This window comes from Xyrauchen texanus, chromosome 46 (assembly GCF_025860055.1).
Source record: "Xyrauchen texanus isolate HMW12.3.18 chromosome 46, RBS_HiC_50CHRs, whole genome shotgun sequence".
Taxonomy (NCBI): domain Eukaryota; kingdom Metazoa; phylum Chordata; class Actinopteri; order Cypriniformes; family Catostomidae; genus Xyrauchen; species Xyrauchen texanus.
The window spans coordinates 18,612,265-18,637,142 of NC_068321.1; the positions used below are offsets into that span (position 1 = coordinate 18,612,265).

The 24,878-nt window shown below is 36.8% G+C and overlaps 1 protein-coding gene across 1 annotated transcript; it reads left to right on the plus strand.

Annotated features, from left to right (window-relative positions):
• The first annotated feature begins 817 nt into the window (after positions 1–817).
• LOC127638243 (cryptochrome-2-like) lies at positions 818–24,132 on the plus strand. Its single transcript, XM_052119684.1, has 12 exons — positions 818–1,141; positions 3,914–4,022; positions 10,202–10,344; positions 15,137–15,321; positions 16,332–16,420; positions 16,644–16,784; positions 17,330–17,641; positions 18,100–18,251; positions 19,810–20,012; positions 21,988–22,071; positions 22,218–22,411; positions 22,704–24,132. The coding sequence occupies exons 1-11, from the start codon at positions 984–986 to the stop codon at positions 22,403–22,405; spliced, it is 1,764 nt and encodes a 587-aa protein (XP_051975644.1). The 5' UTR covers positions 818–983; the 3' UTR covers positions 22,406–22,411; positions 22,704–24,132.
• Positions 24,133–24,878: the final 746 nt, after the last annotated feature.

Sequence of the window (24,878 nt, forward strand, 5' to 3'; positions counted from 1 at the left end):
AATAATCTTACATAAACAGCAGATCCTTTACATGCTTTCATTTTTTTCTTATTTCCTAAATGCTTAGGCTATATATTATTTGTTTTACGTAGAGTATATTTGTCTTGTATATATGGTATTTTCCGAGTAAAATAATGTCCGGTACTAAATAATGTTCTTTACTATCCAAATCATCTTTAAAATACAATATGACATCAAAAATTCACTGATTTTTATTTATTTAATTTGTATCACATCTCAATTTTCTCTTAATATAGGTTTCCAGATCCTTCCAAAACAACTGAACAGAAATAACATTTGTAAAACATGAGCTTTGTTTTTTTTATCTATTTTATTTATTTTTTCAATTCAATTCTCGATCGTACAGTATGAGCTGTTTTGTTCCTACTGTCCAAGATATGTTTAATCCTAACCAATATTTTGTATGATACTTCTTTAACTTTTTTATTGATATTGCTTTTTCCCAGGATATACTTTCAAATAACAATTGTATCAGTAACATAATATCAATGTACAGTTTGCTTTTCCCATTCTCGTCCTGTGATAATCAGGGCGTTCTCAGTACATCTTTTATAACTACTTGCGGAAATGTGGATGTGACCGTGCAGAATCCATCTCTAGTCACGTTCAGGTTTTTTTTTTTTTTTTTACCAGTTGCATGAACTGATGTCATAACCCGACGATTATTTGCCATGAGCATAACTAACAACAAACCAGAGAAACGTGACGGGGCTGGATCTCCAACGTGGAGCTGAACCAATAGTAGCTCGCGAGCTCAAGTCACTCATTCTGATAGTCCGTACACGTGTCACTGTTCTGCCCAATGGACGCGGGAAGAGGCGGAAAATAATTGCGTTTGCTGTAGCTGCTCTTAATCTCAAACTTCAGACAGAGACATTATGTAGGTAGTGAACGACTGAAATCGGGGATTATTTATTGTCTGGACGACCGTCGACTTTCATATGATGGAGTAAAGCGCAATTATGGTGGTGAATTCCGTACACTGGTTTCGCAAAGGACTGCGGTTGCATGATAATCCGGCTTTGCAGGAAGCACTAAACGGCGCGGATGCTGTACACTGTGTTTATATTTTGGACCCTTGGTTCGCAGGTTTGGCCAATGTGGGAGTCAACAGATGGAGGTCAGTTTAGGGGCCTGGTGTGTATAGATATAGTAATTTTCTGTCTGGTTGTAGTTCAATTCCATAGGGAAGATATGGTGGCGGGTAACTGCGCAGCTGTGTACTGCACGGACGCGTGATGTTTTGGCCCTTGCGTGCGCCAACCCACGTACCGGTGATCTGGTATGTAGATCAAAAGAAATATATAATTTAAACCCGCGTTAATTTACTGGATATAATATTACCCATATTTCAGTAAAATATAAAATGTCACGCGCAATTATTAAGTCCCAATTGCTGTTTACAGTGCGTGAAGAAACTTTATAAGTCAAGTGGGCATTTCGTTTATAACAGTTTAAAACAGTCCAACTGGGTTTATTTATATTTAAACCAATAAGCGATAAATAAGTTGACAATCAATACGAAATGATGTACACTTATGGTGGTGCCGTGACTGATGAGTTCCAGCTATCAGGCTAACCGCAGCCAGGCGTTTTGCTCACGCCCTCTTGATCACTTGTGTTTTATATAACACCTACAATTACTTATTGCATTATTGCGTCGTTGATTTGAACGCGTGTGTCTCCTTGAACTCGAAAGTGCGAGCTGGCGCGCGCCGTTTGTACGCTGAAATAAAAGAACGCGTTTGTAAGATATTGTATTTTCAGCGAGTCACGTGATGGAGAGTTTTTGTTTCACGTGTGTTTTGTCAGACATACTGTTTGAATAAAAACCAGGAATTATGCAAAACATATTTTGTATAAGACATTTGTGGGAATTAAGGAACGCAGTTATCCCAGGTCCCCTGTCAAACTTTTGAATTCATAAATTAATTTACTGTATGCAACTTGAGTATGTGAGCATCCATGTCTGCTTGTAGAACAATAAATAACTATTGTGATGATGATTCATGCAGAATCAATACATTATTAGAGTTAAAGTGTGAGTAATGTATTTCAAAATTAATTGAAGTAAATGCACAAAACATAAAAGATTGGGCCTCATAAATGGTGTGTTAGAAACAGAAACTAGAGTAGCCTATGTAAGAGGTTGTATAGTATTGAGATGATAATGTATATCATCGATTGAAAACTATTGAAATCATTAACAACCAATGAACATCTGCATGATTTATTAATAATTGTAAAAACAGGTTATGTTCTACTTAAAGGTACAGAACACCTATAGTGATATCAAGAATAGTTGTTTCTTTCTAAGGAATAACTTATGTTAATTACATGCAAGGTAATGGCTAGGGCTGGGTATTGATGCAGATTTCCCGATTTGATTCTGATTCATAAGCTTTTGAATAAATTTAAATTTGATATAGATTAATATGGGTATATTTAGCAATAATGTCCCTTTTGATTACATATGAAATAAATGATCTCCCAGCTTGTGCTGTTAATTATAGAGTGGACCTACTAACTAGGTACATTACAAAAATATAAATTTTACTTATTATTTGTTTTTTATCATTTTGGTTACATTTTAGCTTTTAAAAAAATTAAGGAATCAATGTATTTAATCAAGAAATATGATATTATATTGCATATATTATATTTGTTTACATGTTTATTGTGTAATTGCATATTTGGTACAATTGACAGGTGTTTACATTGATTTGTTGAACCAACACATTCTCACACCCCATCTCGTCACATACGGACGCTAGGGCAGGACCCCTTTGCGTCGCTTATTGACGCGCCGGGTGTACCTTTGGCGTCATTTTACGACGCGTCCGGTTTTGAAACATTAAAAAACCAGTTGGAGGGCCATTGTAGCGTATTCCTTTTGATTTTTATTGATTGCGGTCTCGACTCTCGACCCATTCGCGGCGTGAGCTTACCCGAGACGTGACATTTCAACGCTACACGCTCCGTCCGGTTCGGAGATATGTAGAACAGCGTCATTTTACGACGTGTCCGGGGTTTTAAACATCAAAAAACAGTTGGAGGGCCATTGCAGCCTATTCCTTTTGATTGTTATTTATCGCGGTCTCGACTCTCGACCCATTCGCGGCGTGAGCTTACCCGAGCCGTGACATTTCAACGCTACACGCTCCGGTTCGCGGAGATACATAGAAGTCTATGGGACTGCCCTGCGCGTCGAAAAATGACGCCAAAGGTATACCCGGCGCGTCAATATGTGACGAAACTGCCCGAAGCGTCCGTATGTGACGAGTTGGGGTGCTAAAACCAGTATTGTGTCTTTAAGGAAACCCTACATTTTGTAAACAGCGCATGTAAACATTTTAAATTAGCGCATGTTAACGAGATAGCACAGATGAGAAAGCAATATGAGGCTATGTCAGAAATGGTATTAAAAGAGACATTATTCATTGACAAATCTGATGCGTGGATCTTGTCTTTGGACATGCATTACACAGAACATCTTTTACTCTCAACACACAGTGAAAGGATCTCGCTGCTAAATACTGCACCACTATACTACACAATTACTATCTATTTTCATTTACCAGCCAGTTGCCAAATATATACATTTTTAGTCACATAGTGCGAAGTTTGGTTGCAAATATGAGTGATTTCCTCTCATTGTAATGGAGGGTTGCGCATTGAAGTAAAAGATCGATCTTGTGGTTTAATAAAGATTGCGATGCATCGGGAAATCGTTATTTTTACCCACCCCTCACTGCACAAGTATGTAATGTCACTAAGTTTTTATGTTGAGAGAGATGCATATGCCTTTAAATATCAATCTCAATATTTCACATACATTAAGTATATCTCATTTTATTCACCAAATAATTATAATAAACTTTCTTCCTAACAGATTTTTATTAGAGTCTTTAGAGGATTTAGATACAAGTTTAAGAAAACTGAATTCAAGACTCTTTGTGGTGCGAGGACAGCCAACGGATGTCTTCCCCAGACTTTTCAAGGTCAGTACAACTACAGACATTTGTCTTATTTAGGCTTTTAATATCTAAACATGTATGTCCGGTAAATGTAAATAAGGAACATAGAGTGGATCTGGTGCAGATCAGGTCTGAGGCCATAGCGTACCTGAATCCTGAGTTTGATATCTAATAGTTGTTTGTAAGTCCAAGACTTCTGTTTGTGTGCCTGAAGCAAGCCTTATAAAGTACATTTTAAATTTTTATATGATTTAGTTTATGGTATAAAAATATTTTTGAATGATGTGTGGAATAATTGTTGCACTTTTAGTTTAATGAAGCCAAAATGCCAATGTTTTTACTACTTAAAAACAAATGAAACAATTAAAATGGGATCTCCAAACAGTTATAGCTTTCAGAATCTTTCTATAATTTTGTATCATTTATTTTTTGCTAAAAGTCTCATCTAAAACCAAGATTTGTTGTAGTAACAATAGTTGTTGTAACAATGGTATTTTGGTGAAAACTATGGTTCTGTTATGGTAATTTTAAGGCAACTGGCCAGTTGGGTTTGTGATTGACTGCAGGCCCACCACAGGATCAGTCTGGTGAATATTCTCAAGGTAATGGATTAATCAACGTTGTTAATTTTCCATGTGGCATCCGGCATAATGAGTCCAACGTGACAGTGTCGTTGTTGGGTTTAAATCCCAGCCTGAGTTGTCTGCCACTCTCTCATTTGTTTGTGCTCTATAAAAAGACAACATAGCATGCATGGAGGCTGCTTAACCTTGTTTTGTCCACTTTACCTTTGTTGGCACTGCCTGTGGTGTACCATGCTTATAAAACACACTTCCTTGTCCTTGAGATTTACACTTGGTCAAATAGAAAGATATTTGATCATTCATTTTCAACAGCAAAGCATTGATGTGAAACAGAATGTGTATTTTTAAGTTATTTTCCTTTTGTGTTTTAGATTGTTTTACTGTTTGTGGATTGATGGAGGATTTTTATTGTTCAGTTGAAATATAATTTTTTATTTCACAAATATACACTGAGCACTTTATTAGGAGCACTAATAAAGTGCCCAACATGGTCTTTGCTATTGAAGCCCATTCGAAGTTCGAGTTTTGACATGTTGTTCATTCTGAGATGCTATTCTGCTCACTGCAATTGTACAGCGTGGTTATATGTGTTACCGTAGCCTTTCTGTCAACTCAAACCAATCTGGGCTGGGTTTCCTAAAAGCATCAGAAGCTTATATTGATCATATAGACCATTGGCCTTTCTACAATCTAATTAGGCTTACGATGCTTTTGGGAAACGAAGCCCCGGCCATTCTCCGCTGACCTCTCTTATCAGCAAGGTGTTTCCTTCTGCAGAACTACCACTCACTGGATGTTTTTTGTTTTTGGCACAATTCTTAGTAAATTCTAGAGACTGTTGTTGTGAAAATCCCAGGAGATCAGCAGTTACATAAATACTCAAACCAGCCCATCTGGCACCAAAAATCATGCCACGGTCCAAATCACTGAGATCATATTTTTCTCCATTCTGATAGTTGATGTGAACATTACCTGAAGTATTGTCTGTAGGTGTACAGGTCTTCCTAATAAAGTGCTTAGTAAAATATGTAGCCTAATTATTAAAGTTGAACTGTGTAACTGTTCCCATGTCAAAATACTGTTTCCTATCTCAGCTTAATATGCAGAGACTGTTAAGTGAGCCATTTGTATGTTGAAATCCTTAAATTGAAAACACTGTGAAGGGCTCTGCAGTACTGATGCGAGTGAGAAATGACAGCTGAACTTTTAAGCTAATACAGTATCATCAGAATAAAAACTCCCTAATGCATCTCACCTTATAAAAAAAAATGTTAAAAGTACTTTTGTACTAGTGTTTTTTAGATTCAAAATCTACTCTCGCATGGCTGAGAGCCTACTATCTCTCTTTCATTCAAGCGCATACGTAGGCAGAGAGTACATAAAACAATTAAAAAAACAGCAAATACGAACATTAAAAACAGACAGCCTCAATAAAGAATGCGATTTAGTTTATGTGCGCATCTTATCAAATGTATTGTAAATGCTTTATAACTTTCATGAATATAATAAACAACTATTACTGCATTATACATTGCTTAACATACTATTAGTTAAAGCTTAATATATTCAGAAAGTTATGAATGCCATGAAAGTTTGATTATTTCTATTATTCCATATATGAAAATTCAGACAACCGAAGTATATTTTGGCCTTAACATTTAACAGTCTTTAAAAAACAAAAACTCTGACTGTGCCCTTTACATTTTTAATTTTGGTTCATGAGCACTTCATGACTCTGCATTATGTCTCTGTGGCACACAAAAATTTAAATAAATATATATGTAACTTGGGTCAAATATTTTGGGTGGTCTTCCACAAGTCTCTCACAATAAGCTAGAATGTTGGCCCATTCCTCCAGACACTGGTGAGTCAGGTTTGTAGGCCTCCTTGCTCACACTCGCTTTTTCAGTTCTGCCCACAAATGTTCGGATTGAGGTCAGGGCTTTGTGATGGCCACTCCAATACCTTGACTTTGTTGTCCTTAAGGCATTTTGCCACAACTTTGGAGGTATGCTAGGGATCATTGTCCATTTGGAAGACCCATTTCGACTGAGCTTTAACTTCCTGGCTGATGTCTTGAGATGTTGCTTCAATATATCCACATAATTTTCCTTCCTCATGATGCCATCTATTTTGTGAAGTGCACCAGTCCCTCCTGCAGCAAAGCACTCACAGCATGATGCTGCCACCACCATGCTTCACGGTTGATGATGATGGCTGATGGTCTTCTTCGGCTTGCAAGCCTCACCCTTTTTCCTCCAAACATAGCAATGGTCATTATGGCCATTTTGTTTCATAAGGTCAGAGAAAATTTCACCAAAAAGAAAGACCTTTGTCCCCATGTGCCCTTGCAAGCTGTAGTCTAACTCATCTCTAGGAGACAGAAAGCATCTCCTTCCTGAGTGGTATGATGGCTGCATGGACCCATGGTGTTCAAATTTGCATACTTTTGATTGTACAAATTAATGTGGTACCTTCAGGTGTTTGGAAATTGCTTCCAATGAACCAGACTTGTTGAGGTCCACCATTCTTTTTCTGTGGTCTTGGCTGATTTCTTTTGGTTTTTCCATGAAGTCAAGCAAAGAGGCACTGAGTTTGAATGCAGGCCTTAAAATACATCCACAGATACACCCCCAATTCAGTACACCTCCTAACAGAATCTAATTGTCTAAAAGCTTGACATCATTTTCTAGAATTTCCCAAGCTGCTTAAGGGCACAGTTAACTTAGTGTATGTCAACTTCTGACCCACTGGAATTGTGATAAAGTCAATTAAAAGTGAAACAATCAGTCTGTATACAATTGTTGAAAAATGTACTTGTGCCATGCATGCAGTAAATGTCCTAAACTATTTGCCAAAACTAGTTTGCTAATATTAAATCTTTGGATTTCTGTATGTTCTTTGAAATATTGATTTCTCCTGCCACTAAAGTTAGATCTGTCTCTGTCAAAAAGAGGTAAATAAATGAGAACACTAGCATGCAATTTATCAAGGTTAGATCTTTGAAACCAAGTATATCTACAGACTGTGAAAATACTTGAAAGCAGAATGAATGTGGCAGAAAAGACAACTTGAAGTCCATTACCTTCATGCTTTCAATTTGGAATTAGGCACAGCTAGGCAGACGTTCTCAAACATTATTAACAGCAATATAAACAACAACCACACTCTTTTTGCTACTGTAGAGAGACAACTGTAGAGGCCTGCCTTCAAACTCTGTGCCTCTTTGCTTGATATCATGGCAAAATCAAAAGAAATCAGCCAAGACCTCAGAAACCAAATTGTGGATCTCCACAAATCTGGTTCATCCTAATGCCTGAATGTCCTACATAGCAACATTGACCAATAGTGTGAGTTTGAAGCTGTACTTTGAGGCATCTGGAAAAGCTGTTTTGAAAACTGTTTATTTTTGTAGTTCTGTTCTGCTGATATTACACCCTTCAGCTTTAAAGTAAGCCACAGACACATTCTTAGGTCAACCAACCAGAAGGCTTTGTGCTTTCTGCCTGTCAATCATTTTGCACATTCTCAAGGTGTAGTAGTAAAAGCAGAACATTCAGGTTTAATGTCAGATTCAGATAACAGGAGAAGACGCACTGCTGCTCTACTGTTCGATGTCTGCCAAGTGCTATCTTTGGAGGGATGTGTTTTTGAAAGATGGGACTTGTCTAATTCAACGGCTCAGTTTCATGAAAGTTCCAGAAAGGCTAAAATAGCTTGCAGCACCTTTAATAGACATCATTCTTGGAATGTTTTTGCCAGTGCTGTTGTTTAGTTAATCTATCTCACAACTTTGGTTTATGAAGTTAAGTTTCCCAACTCAAATTTTCAACCAAAATAATGCAATTTAGTTTTAATTTAAGCAACGCTATTATTTCTCATTTAAGCTATCCCCTAAGCCTAGTATTTAAACTTCGGCATGCACAATTTGTGCGGACATCCGAAATAGTGTTTAATGTAAAAGTCTATTCGAATGACTTTGAATTCAGTAGCCGAAATCAATATTTCTTGATAGAATTTCTTGTATTCATCCTTTTAAAATCACAGCCCTTTAATTCCTCATTTGGCTCCAGTGCTAAATGTCTGATTTCTTAAATGCTGATCAGTTTGCAGCCAAGATTTGAAGGTGGTTTATGTTATGAAAGGTCTAGTTTTCATGCAGCTGGTCTGTCAGAACTGTTCACTATTTTGAGCACAGCAATGGATTTGTCAGACATTTGCAAGTGGGTTGGTTGTATGGTCCCTTTGGCAGGGTAAGCTGTGCTGTTCACCGGTATACATGGGTGCTTGTTATCAGTGGAAGGGGTGAGGGCACCAGCACATCAGCTCTCAAATAGCCCCTTTCCACCGACATGGTTCGGGATCATGGGTCTTCAAACGGACAATTGACCAAATCATAAACAAACTGAAAAACACTTAAGGGAGTACATGGACCACAAGAAGGACATAAGCAAAAGCGAGTGGACAGAGCAATTATGTTTTAGACTCGGACACCTACCAGCCTGCTAACTAACCGGGGCATTGAATTAAAACATAACGGTGAATCGCCAGTGCCCTCTGCAGCTGATCTCAGTAAGTTGTTATATTTGTGAACATTGTTAGCTTTTCTTACACTGTTGTTATCTTACTTGTGCATTGTTTTGTTCTGTTAGGGGATTTTTGACCAGCTACAGTACTCACTAAGTTTGGAAGATCGTGGCTATCTGTTTAGTAAAACAGTGAGATTTTCAATCAATAATGTATGCTATGGCAAAAATCCATATACAACCATCTGCTACACCAATGTTAATTATGATTCGACTTTAACAGTTTACAGAACTTGGCAAGTTAAGCCATAGTTCATACAATAAAATGAAATTACATTACCTGTTGTCTTTAGCGTATATGATGTCTCTGACAATCTTGTTGAGCAATGTAATAACAATGGATTGCATTAATCCATATGTTTAAATATGTCCCCAAACGTAAAAGCTGTGTGCAAACACACTGTGATGCGCCATGTTTGGTTATGTTTGGTTATGTTTGAGGTAGTCACGTGAAATTACCACATAGACAGTAACTTGTTATGTCACCGTTCGGCTCTCAGGTCAGTGGAAAAGTGCGGCTGCTTTACGATTGCCCCGGCCGCGAACCAGCGGAGCACAAGCTCGGCACAAGAACCATCGTAATTTCGGTGGGAAAGGGCTAAAAGTGACCTTGTATAAGTATAATTTGTACAGTATGTTAAAGGGTTTGGAAATTACTAGTAATGGCTCACCTTTTCAGACCATTTTTTGTTGTCAAAATGCAAAAGTGTTCTGATCCAATCATTTGACTTTCATCCATCTAAGCAGCAGTTGGTTGATTACTTTTATGCAATTTGTTTTTTTATATCACTGTATTTTAAATGGCTAGGAACAATAAGGATTAAAGTCAACAAATGTGCTGTCAAAAAACTATTTTAAATGTTTTTTGTTTTTTTGGAGCATCCTGGCATGGCAACATTGGCTCAACCAATGGTGTTAGATTAGGGGCAGAACTATCTGTCTGACCAATGGACAATGTGGAGACTTCAAACAAGTGGTGCAGAAATAACTGTATCATTCTACCGTTGGTATCTAATCTCTTTGTTTCTTTCAGGAGTGGAATGTCACACGTCTCACATTTGAATATGACTCTGAGCCTTATGGGAAAGAAAGAGATGCCGCCATCATTAAAATGGCACAGGAGTACGGTGTGGAAACCGTGGTACGAAACACTCACACGCTCTACAACCCAGACAGGTGGGTGACCGCACACTCTTCACAGTACTGACAGAGGCTTCAGGCCACGTCCACACTAATACGTTTTAGTTTTAAAACACATTCATTTAGCTATGGTTTGGCCTTCTGTCCACATTAAGACTGTTTTTGTCCAGCGAACACTGAGCTTTTTGGAAACGCTCTCCCAAGTGGAAAAATTTATAAATGCAGTCTTTGAAAAACTGAGACATTCGAAAACAATGATGTATTTGTTGTCATGTGATGCAGTGATGTGATAATTTCAACCCAAAACAATCAAGATGGCAGCCCATGTTGTAGCAGCGTTGTTGTGCCTGCGATCCACTTTGATAGCGTTAAAGATAAATGTTGCTTTGGACATCGTTCACATCGCATTCCTTCAAAGGCGAGGTCTCGATGACAATAGCGTTTCAGACCATACATCAAAATGAAGCAGGGTCATGCTTAAGATGTTTTTCATGTGCGCAGTAAGGGGATTTAAGAGTTTTTAAATGTTTTAGTGTGGACGAGCAACTTTTGAAAAATGTTTGAAAACCGCAGTGTGGACAGAGAGCTTTCGAAAATGAAAAAGCTGTTTTCAAGATTTATCCGGATTAATGTGGACGTAGCCTCATTCACCTATTTTTTTTATGTATTTATTGTGAGGGCCAATTTTTTGAGGACCTCTCATTCAGTTATTTTGAACTTTAGTTATAATACTGCACCCTGAACCTAACCCTTGATGGTCAACTTTTGCCTTTTTTATATTATGTAATAAAAACATTTTATTTTTACTTTTTAGTAGTGAAGAAGACTGTTCATAAAAGGATGTTTTTGAGAGCTTGTACTATATTTGTATATGATATTTTCAGAAATTGGGCCATGACAAGTGTAGCAAAACAATTACAGTCCTCGTTAAACATCCCTAACACGCACTGAATCATGTCTAAAACCTCACCTAGGTCTGAAACAATCATAATGGTTTTAATTAAGGTATGAATTTCAGACACAATGCCTACATTTTCCCCCTTTGTTGCATGGCACAGCACATTGTTGTGTGTTAATGATGGGCCATTATATAAGAGTTATGAAAAATTATCTAAAAATTATCCATACAAATTAGTTATTATTTGAGACTGGGCTATATAATTTTCAAAGTTCGTCCTTTATTTCTCATTCACCTTTCTCCTGTCATGTTCTGTTGGTCCATTTTTCACACCTCCTGTTGAAGTATTTCTTTGGTTTAATAGTATTTTAGTTCTATTTCTGTTTAGTGTCTTTGACAACAGATTGACTGGTTTGCTCATTTTGCTTGTTGGTGTGGGGCCATTAAGCGTTTCTGTCATGTTGAAATATATTGGTTGGCACCATCCTTAATGGTGACGCCCTAGACTGTTAAATATGTGCAATAGTTCAACAATGTGGATTATATTATAATTATATTTTAATGAACTACTTGTTAATGAAATCAGGGCTCAGCTAAAGGAAAGCCAGTGTCCAGTGTGAGAGAATTTTGGGCCACTTGACAAAATTGTCACTTACCCTCTCAGACCAGTGCTGGTTTGTCATTACAAACTTAAATATTTGTTTTTCTGTGATTAAATTTAACATTGGTGTTGCAAATTAGATTTCTTTAATATGTCATTAAGGTAGCATTGTCTGTCTGACTTAGATGAAGATTTGTCAAAATTGCAAGAATGATGGTTTTTGAAGCATCGTTTAGAAAGGGTGAAGCATTTTAAATAAGTCAGTAATGTGTTGCACAATCTATCAGAAGTGTTTATTCATTTATGTCTGTTATCGAGTTACATAGCATTTTTTACACTAAAAATATTGCAAGATTAGTTTTATTTGTAGCTGGGCCTGTAAAAATGTGAATTACTGGAATTACAGGCCAGCAAAAAAAGGTTAGGTTACAATTGTAATAGTAATCAGATGTGTGGAAAACTGGTGACTCCTTTAACAGTTACATGTGAGCATTAGTTACACTATATGGATTAAAAAAAATTTTTTATTATTATTTGCTATTTATTAATTTAACTATTAACTATCATAAGGTTATTTTGTATGTTATCCTAGAAAATATTAATAATTAAAAACAACTACTATAAGCAACTATTATAATTAATGTTATTGTAGAAAATTCAATAGTTTATTCAATAAAAAATGTTAAGTAACTGTGTATTAGCTATTAACTTATAAATAAGGTTATTTTATGTAATCCTAGAAAATTGTCGCTTTTAATTTATAACTATTAACCACTAACTTTTAACTAGTAAAATTGTTAAAAATGTTATTGTATGTTATCCTAGAAAATCTGGTGGATTTTAATTAATAACTATTTATAAGCTACTGTTATAATTAAGAGTTTTTTATGTTACCGTGGAAATTTTGTTGATTTCAAAAATTTTATTAGCAACTAATTATAATTAAGTTTATTGAATGTTATTGTAGAAAATTCTATTGATTTTAATTAACTTTTTATTAACTATTAATGATTATAAATAAGGTTATTGTATGTTATCCTAAAAAATTCTGTTTATTTGATTTATTAACCATTTATTAGCTACAAACTATTAACTTATAATTAAGCTTATTGTATAATTGAAAATGCAATTGATTTTAATAACTATTTATAAGGTACTATTATAGTTGGGTTGGGTTTTGTATGTTACCCAGGAAAAATCAGTTGATTTGAATTGTTTACGATTAACTACTGTAAAGCGGGTTAAGGGAAAGGAGGAGACGAGAACCGACTTGGCAATATAAATAATAGTTTAATGAAAAACTGAACAAAAACACACAAACATAAACACAGAGCAGCTGCCTGTAATTCTCTCTCTCTCTCAAACTATCATCACCGGCCACCTTTATCCCTTGAGCGCCCCAAATCAGGCTGATTGGGGACTGGGCGTGCTTTTTCCAGCCTGGCCCGCCATCCTCCGCTCTACAACTACTAACTATTTACTTTTATTTTAAGATTATTATATGTTATCCTAGATAATTCAATTTAATTTATTTACCTTGTGCCTATGATACTTAAGTTGATGTTTTTGTCATTTGAAAAATAAATGTTACTAAAATAACAAACGAAAACATGGGAATTTTGGCAGTGAATTACAGTTTGTTTACTGAAAGTTTGGTGTACATCATGGGGAAACATTTCACAGTCTTGCGTTCTTGTTCAGATAGGTTTTTTTCTAGCTACTTTGAAAAAACTAACTCTGAAGAACAGGAGGACATGGATCAAATGTAAGCGAGTTTTGAGAGGTGCTGCACGATATATATGGTGGTGGTGGATGATGATGTTGAACAAGTTTACAAGATCAAAAGAATACGTAAGAATGCACATAGAGAAACAAACATTGACTAGATTCCACTAATACTGATCTGTAATGCAAAACATGTGCCATTTGCGTATGTGATGTAAATGGAACTGTTGCTGATGATATGCCCAGACTCTACAGCTCAGTTGGAGGAGAAGAGTACGAGCTTGCATGCATGCACGTGTTCTCCTCAAATCCTTAATCGCATCTCTGTCCCTGTGTGGTCGCAAACTTTTTCTTCTATTCCCTATTAACATCCTTTACTGTGGGAATGTCTCTAATAAATGGGCAGGCAGTAGAGTAGATATAATCTTTATGAGATAAAATGTGACTTGCTGCTGCCATCTGTTGTTTAAATGGCAGTGCTGGCAGTCACACTGTAAAACATGTGCTGTGAGTGGGAGGGTGAAATAGCTCATATCCAAGTCACCACTGCAGACATGTGCGAGCTGAACGCTGGGCTTTTTCTAACAAGCACGTGGATGCCCCCTGATTCTGCACCGTGCAGAGAAAACTGGCCAATAGCAGGGACTCAACCTCAAATGAATATAGACAAAGTTGTATAAGATCATGACTATAAATAAGGGACAGGCTGTTAATGTGTTAAGACTGTTGTTTCTGTCTTAGAGGAGACACTGAGACTATTAGCGGCTTTCCCACAGTGTATCAGTGCTGCCAAGGGAGACGTGTGCTTAGATTTTGGGAGTTTTTAGAATGTAGGGAATTGTGATCTCTCTGCACACGCTGCCAGTGGAGCTGTCCTGGAAGATTGAGAATGATTTTAGTGACCTTGTTTCCAATTCATTTGCTTTTTGTAGCGCCACCTCGTGTTGTTTGAAGCAGATTCTTTAAAAAATGTGCCAGAAGTTCTATTTCTTACAATCAAGCGAGACTCTCTGCAGTTCTTGGTTTACTACATAAAGGGTTCCCAAGGTCATAGAAAGCCTGAGTATTTAAAATTGTGATTTCCATGCCTGGAAATGTCATGGAAATTAAAAACATTTTAAGTCATGGACATTTACTGTATAGAGTGGTGTCAATACATTTTTCTCAAATTTAAAATACTTCATTAGCTAGAAATAATTTGTATTATTTATTATTATATTTTCTAGAAATTAAATGATTTATTAAATAAAGATATTTTAATTATTTCAGAGTGCAATGTCTATAAAGTCTCTGTAAAAGCCCTTGTCCAGTAATCATAAATGTCCGGAAAAGTTATGGAAATGAATTGGTCAAAAAGTGTTAGATTCCTGTCCATGGTTGTGCTACTTTTCATCACTTTTGCAGTGTCTTTCTTCTCGCACAATAAAAGCAAGAACTGGCACACACTTTTTACAAGTCATTTAACAGGATTAATCAAACTGGTTGAAAACAAATACATTTACCCATATTGTGTCCTTTAAGAAACTCTGTGTTCATCCCTAGAGCAAAAAAAGGCCATGTTAAAAGACAGTAGAAGCTGAGATATGCTTTTGCTTTTCCCTCAGGATCATAGAAATGAACAACCACAGTCCTCCACTCACCTTCAAGAGATTTCAAGCCATCGTGAACCAACTGGAATTGCCCAGGAAACCTCTGCCGACCATCACGCAAGAGCATATGGCCAGGTGTCGGACACAGATCTCAGACAATCATGATGAACACTACGGAGTGCCCTCGTTGGAGGAGCTGGGTAGGAATTGAATTCATGAATATCAATCAGATTTACACAACCACTTGCATGATTGCAACATACACATGCTATGCAAAATGTACATGGTTGAAAGGGAGGAGAAAACACTTTCCAGAGAATTACTGGTTTAATAAATATATTTATATTAGGTCTGTCATTTTAACAAGTTTAAAAAAATTTACGCAAATAACTGTGTCTCCAAACGGAACATAAATTACTTAAAAAGGAAATGTTCTACTATCTGAGAAATTCATGCTTTATTTACCACCTTGATGCAGTAGGGGGCAGTCAGCGCTACAACTGTACAGGCAAGGTGCCTCATCAAACCAACAAGCAGACAATCTTTTGGGATGAAGGAAATAAAACAATATTTTGACTTTTATAGACACTTTTTGTATTGCCTAAATGCTTTAATTGTTTGCTGCCACAATATACTGTATGTGTATATAATTTTATGAATTAGAATTGTTTAAATTATAATATTAAATGTTATTTTTTGAATATTTTCATTATTATATTCTAAATGACCTTTTATTTGTTGGCCTATCATAGTAAATAAATTAGATTAATCGACATATGTAAATTAATTAGATTAAAATTTTATAATTATGATAAATATAATTTATCATTATGTGAAAACGGAGGACATTTTTTGTTACTTTTATATGATAATTAAATTTTCCACTGTGTTTGGTCATGCTGTAGTAAAACCAATTGAGAGCCTCAGTATTATATTTGTATGTATTATTATATATTATTATTATACCTGTTTAGTTGTTATGATTTTAAATGAAGTAATTTTCAGATCTTCTTTGAATTGTTTGCAATTCATATCTAATTACCATGACTATTTGTTCACATTGTGTTTTGAAAGCTAAAGTAATTACTAGGCATCACCCAAAGGAAAGAATGCTTTGACAGCAATTTAATTAAAAAAAATAAATCAATGGGAGAATTAAAAATAATTAAGTGACAAATCTTTTTTTTTTTTTTCTTCTGTTGTCCATCAGGTTTTATGACTCAGGGTGACCGCTCATATATATGGAAGGGTGGTGAGACAGAAGCCCTGGAGAGACTCAACAAACACTTGGACAGGAAGGTGAGACAGTCAGCTGCTTCATACACGATAATGTCATTTTGTAAAAGAGGAATTCATTTTATTGACTGACTAAAATTATTTAACAAGAAATAAAGTAATGATTTTTTCTTCATTCAATAAATATAGTATAAATATGATTGTTTTATGTACAGCTATTTTAATTAAAGGGTTTTGTCATCTTTAAAAGTTTTACTTTTTTTATAATAATATTATTTGTATGCAGGCCTGGGTAGCAAATTTCGAGAGGCCTAAAATAACTGCTCAATCCCTGTTCGCCAGCCCAACTGGACTCAGTCCTTACCTACGATTCGGCTGTCTGTCATGTCGCGTATTTTACTACAATCTGCGGGAACTTTATATGAAGGTGAGTCTGGATTATTTTAGGGCACTGTTTGTGGACTGGAATCGCTGGATTTTGTGTTCATGTACACAGAAATGCATCAAACATCTATATGGGTAGCTAGAGAGGCTCTGGATGCAAAGGGTGTGGGTTCAATCTCAATGAAATATGTATTCTTTAATCGCACTTGGAAAAATTCTTTGGAAAAAAAAAAAAGTAGATACTTTTAAATCAGTAAATTTGATGTTTAGTGAATTCCATACTTTATTATGTAGTTGTAGTAGGTATAGAAATATATGTACACTAATGAAAGGGCATGTTATATCAATTAATTATGCCATCTTAATGGAAGCATATTTTAGTAAAAAAGAAAAAAAGAGGACCCAGTACCTAGCCTTGGGGGACACCACAATATGTCATATATATTGGTATAGTCATTGATGAATATTGTTATGGTAAATATTGGTGTAGAATATTTGTCACATTTGTCAAAATTTGATTGCATTACTTGCAATGAAGAGTTTTGATAATGTTGATGTAATTTTTCATGATCACTTGCTCTCCTCTAGCTGCGGAGACACTCCAATCCTCCCCTCTCACTCTTCGGCCAGCTGTTGTGGCGGGAGTTTTTCTACACAGCGGCCACCAACAACCCTAACTTTGACCATATGGATGGAAACCCCATTTGCGTGCAGATCCCATGGGATCATAACCCCGAAGCGCTGGCGAAATGGGCTGAGGGTCGGACAGGGTTTCCTTGGATCGATGCCATCATGACACAGCTCCGACAAGAGGGCTGGATTCACCACCTGGCCCGGCATGCTGTAGCCTGTTTCCTCACCAGGGGAGACCTATGGATCAGCTGGGAAAGCGGAATGAAAGTAAATGAGACGCTCACTGAACTGTAGATTATTTTATTTGTTTTTGTTTTTTGGCTTCTGGTATTGTATGTTTTGCATGCTGATTTCACAATTAGCTTTTTTTTTCTCTCTCATCTGTCTCTCCCCCTTTTTTCCGGTTTTCTTTCCTTCCTCTTTTCCTTCCTTGTTGTGTTCCTTTGTTCTCTGTTATTCTTCATACTTTCCTGTGCTTTTTTTCTTACTTTGTTCCTCTTCCTTTCATACTGATTTCCTTTCCTCATTTTTTTTCTGTTTCCTTCCATATTTCCTGGTTTCCTTCCTTACTCGTTACCTCTCATTTCCTTTCTACCAATTTCTCAATTTTCGTTCCTTCTGTGCTTTTCCTTGGTTCCATCTCTCTCTCTCTCTCTCTCTCTCTCTCTCTCTCTCTCTCTCTCTCGCTCTCTTTTTCTTTCTTTCTCTCTCTCTCTCTCTCTCAGGTGTTTGAGGAGCTATTGTTGGATGCAGACTGGAGCGTGAACGCAGGCAGCTGGATGTGGCTGTCCTGCAGTGCATTCTTCCAGCAATTCTTCCATTGTTACTGTCCAGTGGGCTTCGGCCGCAGGACGGATCCCAGCGGAGACTACATCAGGTACACAAACCAGCCCCAAACCACAATCACATAGCACGTTACATCATTGTCAGGTGTTGCACATTTTGAGTTTCACAGATTTGTGTTCCATTGTTACACTTATGGTGTTCCTGGTCAAAAATGACCAGCCATTGAAAATGAATGGCGAGATAACAAATATTACATAAATATCTTTCAGTTAGGCCTGTCACGATAACTAATTTTGTTGGATGATATATTGTCCCAGAAATAATTGTGAAAAAAACTATATTATTGTAATTTTAATTTATTGTTTTTTAATTGAGTAATTTGAATACATTTTAACATTTTATGCCACTGATATAATGATAATAAAATTGCATAATAATGCAAGTACACCCTTCAAAGACCAATTAACTTTTAATTCTTAAGAATATTCAGACATTGGTATCAGAATGTCTGAATATCAGAATGGCTCCTCTTCATCTCCAACCATGTTTTTTCCAGCTCGGAAAACTGGATGGAATGGTTTTAGATTATAGGGCTTGGCATTAAGCCAAGTTCTGGGCCTGGGTATCTCAGCGAGTATTGACGCTGACTACCACACCTGGAGTGGCATGTTCAAATCCGGGGTGTTCTGAGTGACTCCAGCAAGGTCTGCTAACAACCAAATTGGCCCAGTTGCTAGGGAGGATAGTCACATGGGGTAACCTCCTCGTGGTTGCGATTTAGGGGTTCTCGCTCTCAATGAGGCGTGTGGTAACCTGTGCGTGGATCACTGAGAGTAGCATGAGCCTCCACATGCTGTGAGTCTCTGCGGTGTCATGCACAGCAAGCCAAATGATGAGATGCATGGATTGTGTGTTTGTGTGGTAATGTTGGATGGATGTTGGATGCAGTTCAGGGTAGGACAAAGTTAAAAGTTTTGTATCTTTTTTTATTATTCTTGTCTACCAAACACAAACAGCTGTTAAAGTTATCAACATTCATTGTTTTGGTGTGGTTACACTGTAATTAACATTATTGCTAAAAGAACATTTCATTTGGAGAATACCAAGTTGTACATTTGTTGTACTCTTAACTGACCTTCTCTCAACTTGCCCTCTCATTACTCACCAATACTGGGCAGGGCTACTGAAGTGATTAAAGGTAAAATAGCCTTTGGTGGTGTTGTGGAGGTGGTCAGATGCAAATGTCTACCACAGTGTGACATCACAATGTGGAGGAAGTAGAGAACGAGTCGTTTTGGCAGTTTGGTTTCAACATATGCTCTTTTTGCAGTGAGGGGAAGATTTGAATTCTGAAAATGACAATGTTTTATAGTACAATGTCAAAATGGTCAAATATCTTTTTCTTTTTTTTTACCCCTAGTAATGGGGCTACTTGTTTTGGGATGCAATTTTCTTATTATGATAGAAACTGTTGTGATACATGAGACATCAAACTAGCACAGCTTTGCATAAACTGGGTTGTGTTGCAAGCATTTAAATTGTAGTGTCAATTATACAACTTGGCAATCATTATACAGAAATATATATATATATATTTAACAATTATTTTGTAACTTGTTATAAGACATACTATGTGGCTTTGCATACAGGAGGTACATCCCAAAGTTGCAAAACTTTCCAAACCGCTACATCTATGAGCCATGGAACGCTCCAGAATCAGTACAGAAGGCTGCAAACTGCATTGTGGGTGTGGATTATCCCAAACCCATGATCAACCATGCAGAGAGCAGCCGACTCAACATCGAACGAATGAAGCAAGTTTACCAGCAGCTCTCCCACTACAGAGGCCTTAGTAAGTGATACACTGTCTTAGGACACAGTGGACTCTTAAGCATTGCATGTGTTTAATTGCAGCCCTCTTATTGAAGAAATAGTAAATGAATTAATTTTGTCATTAAAGGTATAGTTCACCTAAAATCATTTACTCACATGTTGTTCCACTCCTGTATGACTTTGTCTTCCGTGGACTGCAAAAGGACATGTTTAGCTCAAATACGTAAATGTACCACCTGGCACCATTTGTAAATTTTTGTTTAGTTTTGCACTTTTTTCTTATGCAGCAGAACATTTGCCTAGGTCTGCCATTTGCATCGCTCCGTTAGCTACAGTGCCATTACGAGTGCTTATTGGCTGTAATGGAAGGTCACCAACTGAAAAATTGTTATGACTATATAAAGAGTGCTTGTGTAATTTATAGCTTGTAAATAAATGGCTTTGTTTAAATAGTAAATGGTCTGCACTTATATAGTGCTTTTTTAACCTTAGCTGTTTTCAAAGTGCTTTACACTGTTTAGCTGGTAGTTTTAGCACAGTTGCACTACTACAAGTCTAGTCATTTTATGTGATTTTTCAAAAAATGTGTTTGAAAGAAGCTCTACACTTGCAATTTGTTTTTGGCATGATAGTTTGTAGAGAGCTTTGCTCATTGCAGATGGTAAATGGCTCAAGTTTCGTTAGAGATTGTTAAGTTGAGAAGGCTTTAAAGAATTCATGCAATCAAAATTTTAGTTTTGTTGCTTTTTTGAGTACTAAAAGTTAACAAAAATACAGATAAATGCATTTGCTAAATTTTTGGATGACTCAACTTGCACTACAGATTTTTGTCCCATGAAATGCTTTTTAGAATGAGAATCTCCCTCCCTGATATCACCTGCAACCGTCTAGCACAGTGGTCTTCCCCCCCAACAACACTACACATTTTGGATATCTCCCTAATCAAACACACCTGAATCAGCTCATTAGTGGAGACTCCAAGACCTGAATTGGGTGTGTCAGAAAAGAGAGATATACAATATGTGCAATGTTGGGGTGGGCCTCCAGGAACATGGTTGAGAGCCACTGGTGTAGCAAGTAGCAAATCAATGTTTGTGACTGAACATTTTGATACCTAAAGCCTATTGGCCATTTAAAAATATATTGTCCCACCCAAACTTTGACTGTTTTTGTTAAGCAGTTGTATATCTCAAATGACTGTAATGCTTTAAAAGGAACTGTTCACATAAAAACAGATTTTCATCAGTTACTCACCCTCATGCTCACCCAGATGTCTATGTCTTTCTACCGCAGAAAACAACGATTTTGAAAAGGATATCTCCTCTCTGTAGGTCCATTATTATGTGAAATGAATGGTAACCAAAACTTTGAAGCTCCAAAAAACACACATTCAGCATAAAAGTAATCCATATGACTTCCTGTGGTTTAATCCATGTCTTCTGAAGTGATCAAATTCATTTTGGGTGAGAACAGACCAAAATATAACTTCTTTTTCAACGTGCATCTTGACATTGCAGTCTAGGCACGATAATAAATTCAAGTTCAATGACACTTCTTGGTGCTTGATGCATGTGCAGAGCGCTACATGACGCTAGGAAGTCTAATCAAGCTTGAAATCATGATCACCAAGGAGAATACTGATGTCAAGATTTATTCTGAAAAGGAGTTGCATTGTAGTTCTCACCCAAAATCAGTTAGCTTCAGAAGACGTGTATTAAAACAGTGTAGTTGTGTGGGGTCACCATTCACTTGCATTGTGTGGACCTAAAGATAATCTTAATTTGTGTTCAGCAGAAGAAAGTAAATCACACATGTCTGGGATGGCATGAGGGTGAGTAAATGATGAGAGAATTTTCCATTTTTTGTGAACTAAACCTTTAAGAGGTTATGGCAGAATTGCACTGTGATGCAGTTGTTATTCGTCTTGTGTGTTATGCACTTCAAAATGCCTTTCATTTGTAACCAAGCATCTCTTTCTTCGTGTTTCTTGGCAGGTTTGCTCGCCTCCGTCCCTACGATCCAGGAAGAGGCGGAGCCTCCCATGTCAGATGACTCTCAGGCCAGCAGCAGCACTGGCGGTGAGAAACATCAAACTCTCAGCTCTGATTTATTTGCATATCTGAAATCACAACAAAAGTGACTCTGCACTCCCTCTATAAAAATTTAATCAGCAGAATTGCTTTTTACTCTTCTCCACCTTCAACATGATTCTTGTTTTCTATAGGTCAAGCATCAACCCCGCCCAACTCGGAACCCTCTACCCCAATCTCAAGCCTGACAGCAGCAGCTATAGGCCCCCAGGCACAGAGGAAGAGGGGCCGACCCTTTGATGTCCCAAGCAAACAGAAGTCAAAACTCAAGCATACAAGCCAATCCAAAGGAGTCGAGCAGAAGATGGAGGACAAGCAGTGACAACAGGTACCAGCCATGTTTTTTCCATCCAGATATTATATTTACTGTTTGGTTCATTCAGTATTTCTTTTTTGTATTTTATTTTTACATAATTTAACACTTGTCATTGTAAAAAAAAAAAAAAAGTGTGTGGGAGTTGTTTCATAAACCAGCTTTACTTATTTTTTTAATGCAGAGGTTATTCAGCTGAGCTTTGCTGTTGAGACGGTGTGAATTATTCGGCCTATTCAGCAGAGAGTAAAATTAACTAGCCAATGGCGATGATGATAATAATGAATTATATTTCTTTTCTCCTTAGGTTGAGACTGCATTGGCAGTCTGACATCTGAGGGAATGGGAGGAGTCTACCTACCCGTACAGAAACTCCACGGGAAAAGTGTGAAATGGCGCCACTTTCTGCTGCAGAACACAGACGGCAGCAAAGAGAAATAAACAACGGAACTCAGCCGCGTTATAAACTCCGGGCTTCTGTTTCCCAATCATCCTTCATTAAAGCTGCTTTTGTTCTAAAGTTTTAACCTGTTCAACCAAACATGAGTGTTTTAAGGTTCATTGATGTTTAGGTCCCTGCGTTGTGATCAAACTCCGATTTAACGGATATTGTTGTTGCCATTGCAAGTTTGGGGTAGCGGGCATTTCACAGAATAAGTATTCAGGATATTTAGCCAAAGTTGCACACTTTGAATAAAAATGAATAAGCAATGAGGGAACATTGAAGAAGTGGCCTACAATGTTCTAACCACATTAATTGAAAGCAAGTTTTGTATGAACTCTGAAGTAGTCAGTCTCTATAATTGCTTGCAAGCTACTAGTTCGTTCAAGTAGCAAATAAGTATTTCTACAGTTTGTGGTTTGGTTCGTTTTTCCCTATAAATATATGCTTTGTGTACATATCTACATCTCATTGCCTCCGGCTGCACTTAAGGTTTTCTTTTGTTATTATTTAATATCAATCCTCAGTTTATAATTCAATAAGCCCAATTTATTTAACAAGTGACTAATTTACGGTTCGCAGTTTTTCTAACACTCGACTAATAATTGTACATTCCACTAAATGTCATTCACAATAATTTATCAATTTAAAACGTTATAGCCGGCGATGTGAAACATATTTATTACATTTTTTTTGTCCCTTTTTCTTTTTTGTATTGTATAAAAGAGTTTATTTTCATTAAAAGGCTGATGGGGTTCTTAAGCCTTTCGGTAGGCAGTAATTTATTCAAGCCTTTTAACTACATGCTTCTGTCAGCGACAAAATGTTTCTGCGATGTATTGCATCTATGATGTCTCACTACAATATATCATATAAATCTCATGAACCTGTTTTGAAGCACTTTGAGTTGGTTTTACTTTAGTGTGAACAGGGAATGTGCTACATTGTTACTTTTCTATGTGATTTGCACATGGCGGACAATTAAAAGGGGAATATAATTTCTTCAACCTATGCTGAAGTAGGGACCGGAGTCATATCTTGGGATCAGAACATCATAGAAACCACATTGCAATGCCCTACAAATCACTCATAACACTTTAGCAACGCTCTGTCAACCAACCACATCACCCTTTTGCATTGTGTGGGTGTCTTGCACCAAGCGCCACAGGTTTTCTTCAGACAATTTAACTTGAACAACCACTAGAGGGCAAAACATGCACCAGGTTTTCTGATTTATTTACATGTCTATGAAAACAGTGTATTGCAAAGGCCTGACCAGTTCCAATAAAGATGACTGAAGTTTATTTGCATTTTTACGGTTATAGTCAAATATATTCATAAATCTTTCTGGGTTTAAATCTTATGCATTTTTCATTTCCAACAAGAGAGTGAAATTTTTTTTATTATTGTTTTTACATCCAACTCAGCACTTAACCTTTACATTAAGCTAAAAACAAAAAATTCTGCAATTGCACGAGTCATCTGCCGAGTGATCTGTGCAGCATTTTGCTGGCTTTTATCTCAGACTGGTGTTGTAGTAATGTAATAGATCTGCTGTATGCAGAGCTGATGTGAATGGTGTTCTGTGGGAACAGCGGTAATGAGGGAAGTGCTATCAGCTCTTGCACAGGTCTGCTCATGTCTGCTCTTTTAGAGCATAATGACCATAGAATCTTGATTGTCTCTTTTTCTCTTCTCATCTCTTTCTCTTTGTACTCCACATCTTTTGCTGAGCCCTCCAATGAAACAGATCACCTAGAAGTCAATAGCAGGCATTATCTGCATTTGCTCAACTGCCAATTAAAAATAATATCTTGATAACAATATAGGAAATAGGTGATTATTTAAAGGGATTTTGCAAACATGTAAATTCTTTATTTACTCACCCTCATGCCATCCCATAAGTGTATGACTCTTCTGCTGAACACAAAGATTTTCAGAAGAATATTTCTGCTCTGTATGTCCATATAATGCAAGTGATAGCTTTGAAGCTCCAAAAAACATATAAAGGCAGCATAAAAGTAATCCATATGACTCCAT

Bases quoted from the DNA above. Each gene is read 5' to 3' on its own strand.
- LOC127638243 (XM_052119684.1), top strand. From the start codon at position 984: ATGGTGGTGAATTCCGTACACTGGTTTCGCAAAGGACTGCGGTTGCAT. The intron at 1,142-3,913 runs GTCAGTTTAGGG...TCTTCCTAACAG, and splicing joins GTGGGAGTCAACAGATGGAG to ATTTTTATTAGAGTCTTTAG. The intron at 4,023-10,201 runs GTCAGTACAACT...TGTTTCTTTCAG, and splicing joins TCTTCCCCAGACTTTTCAAG to GAGTGGAATGTCACACGTCT.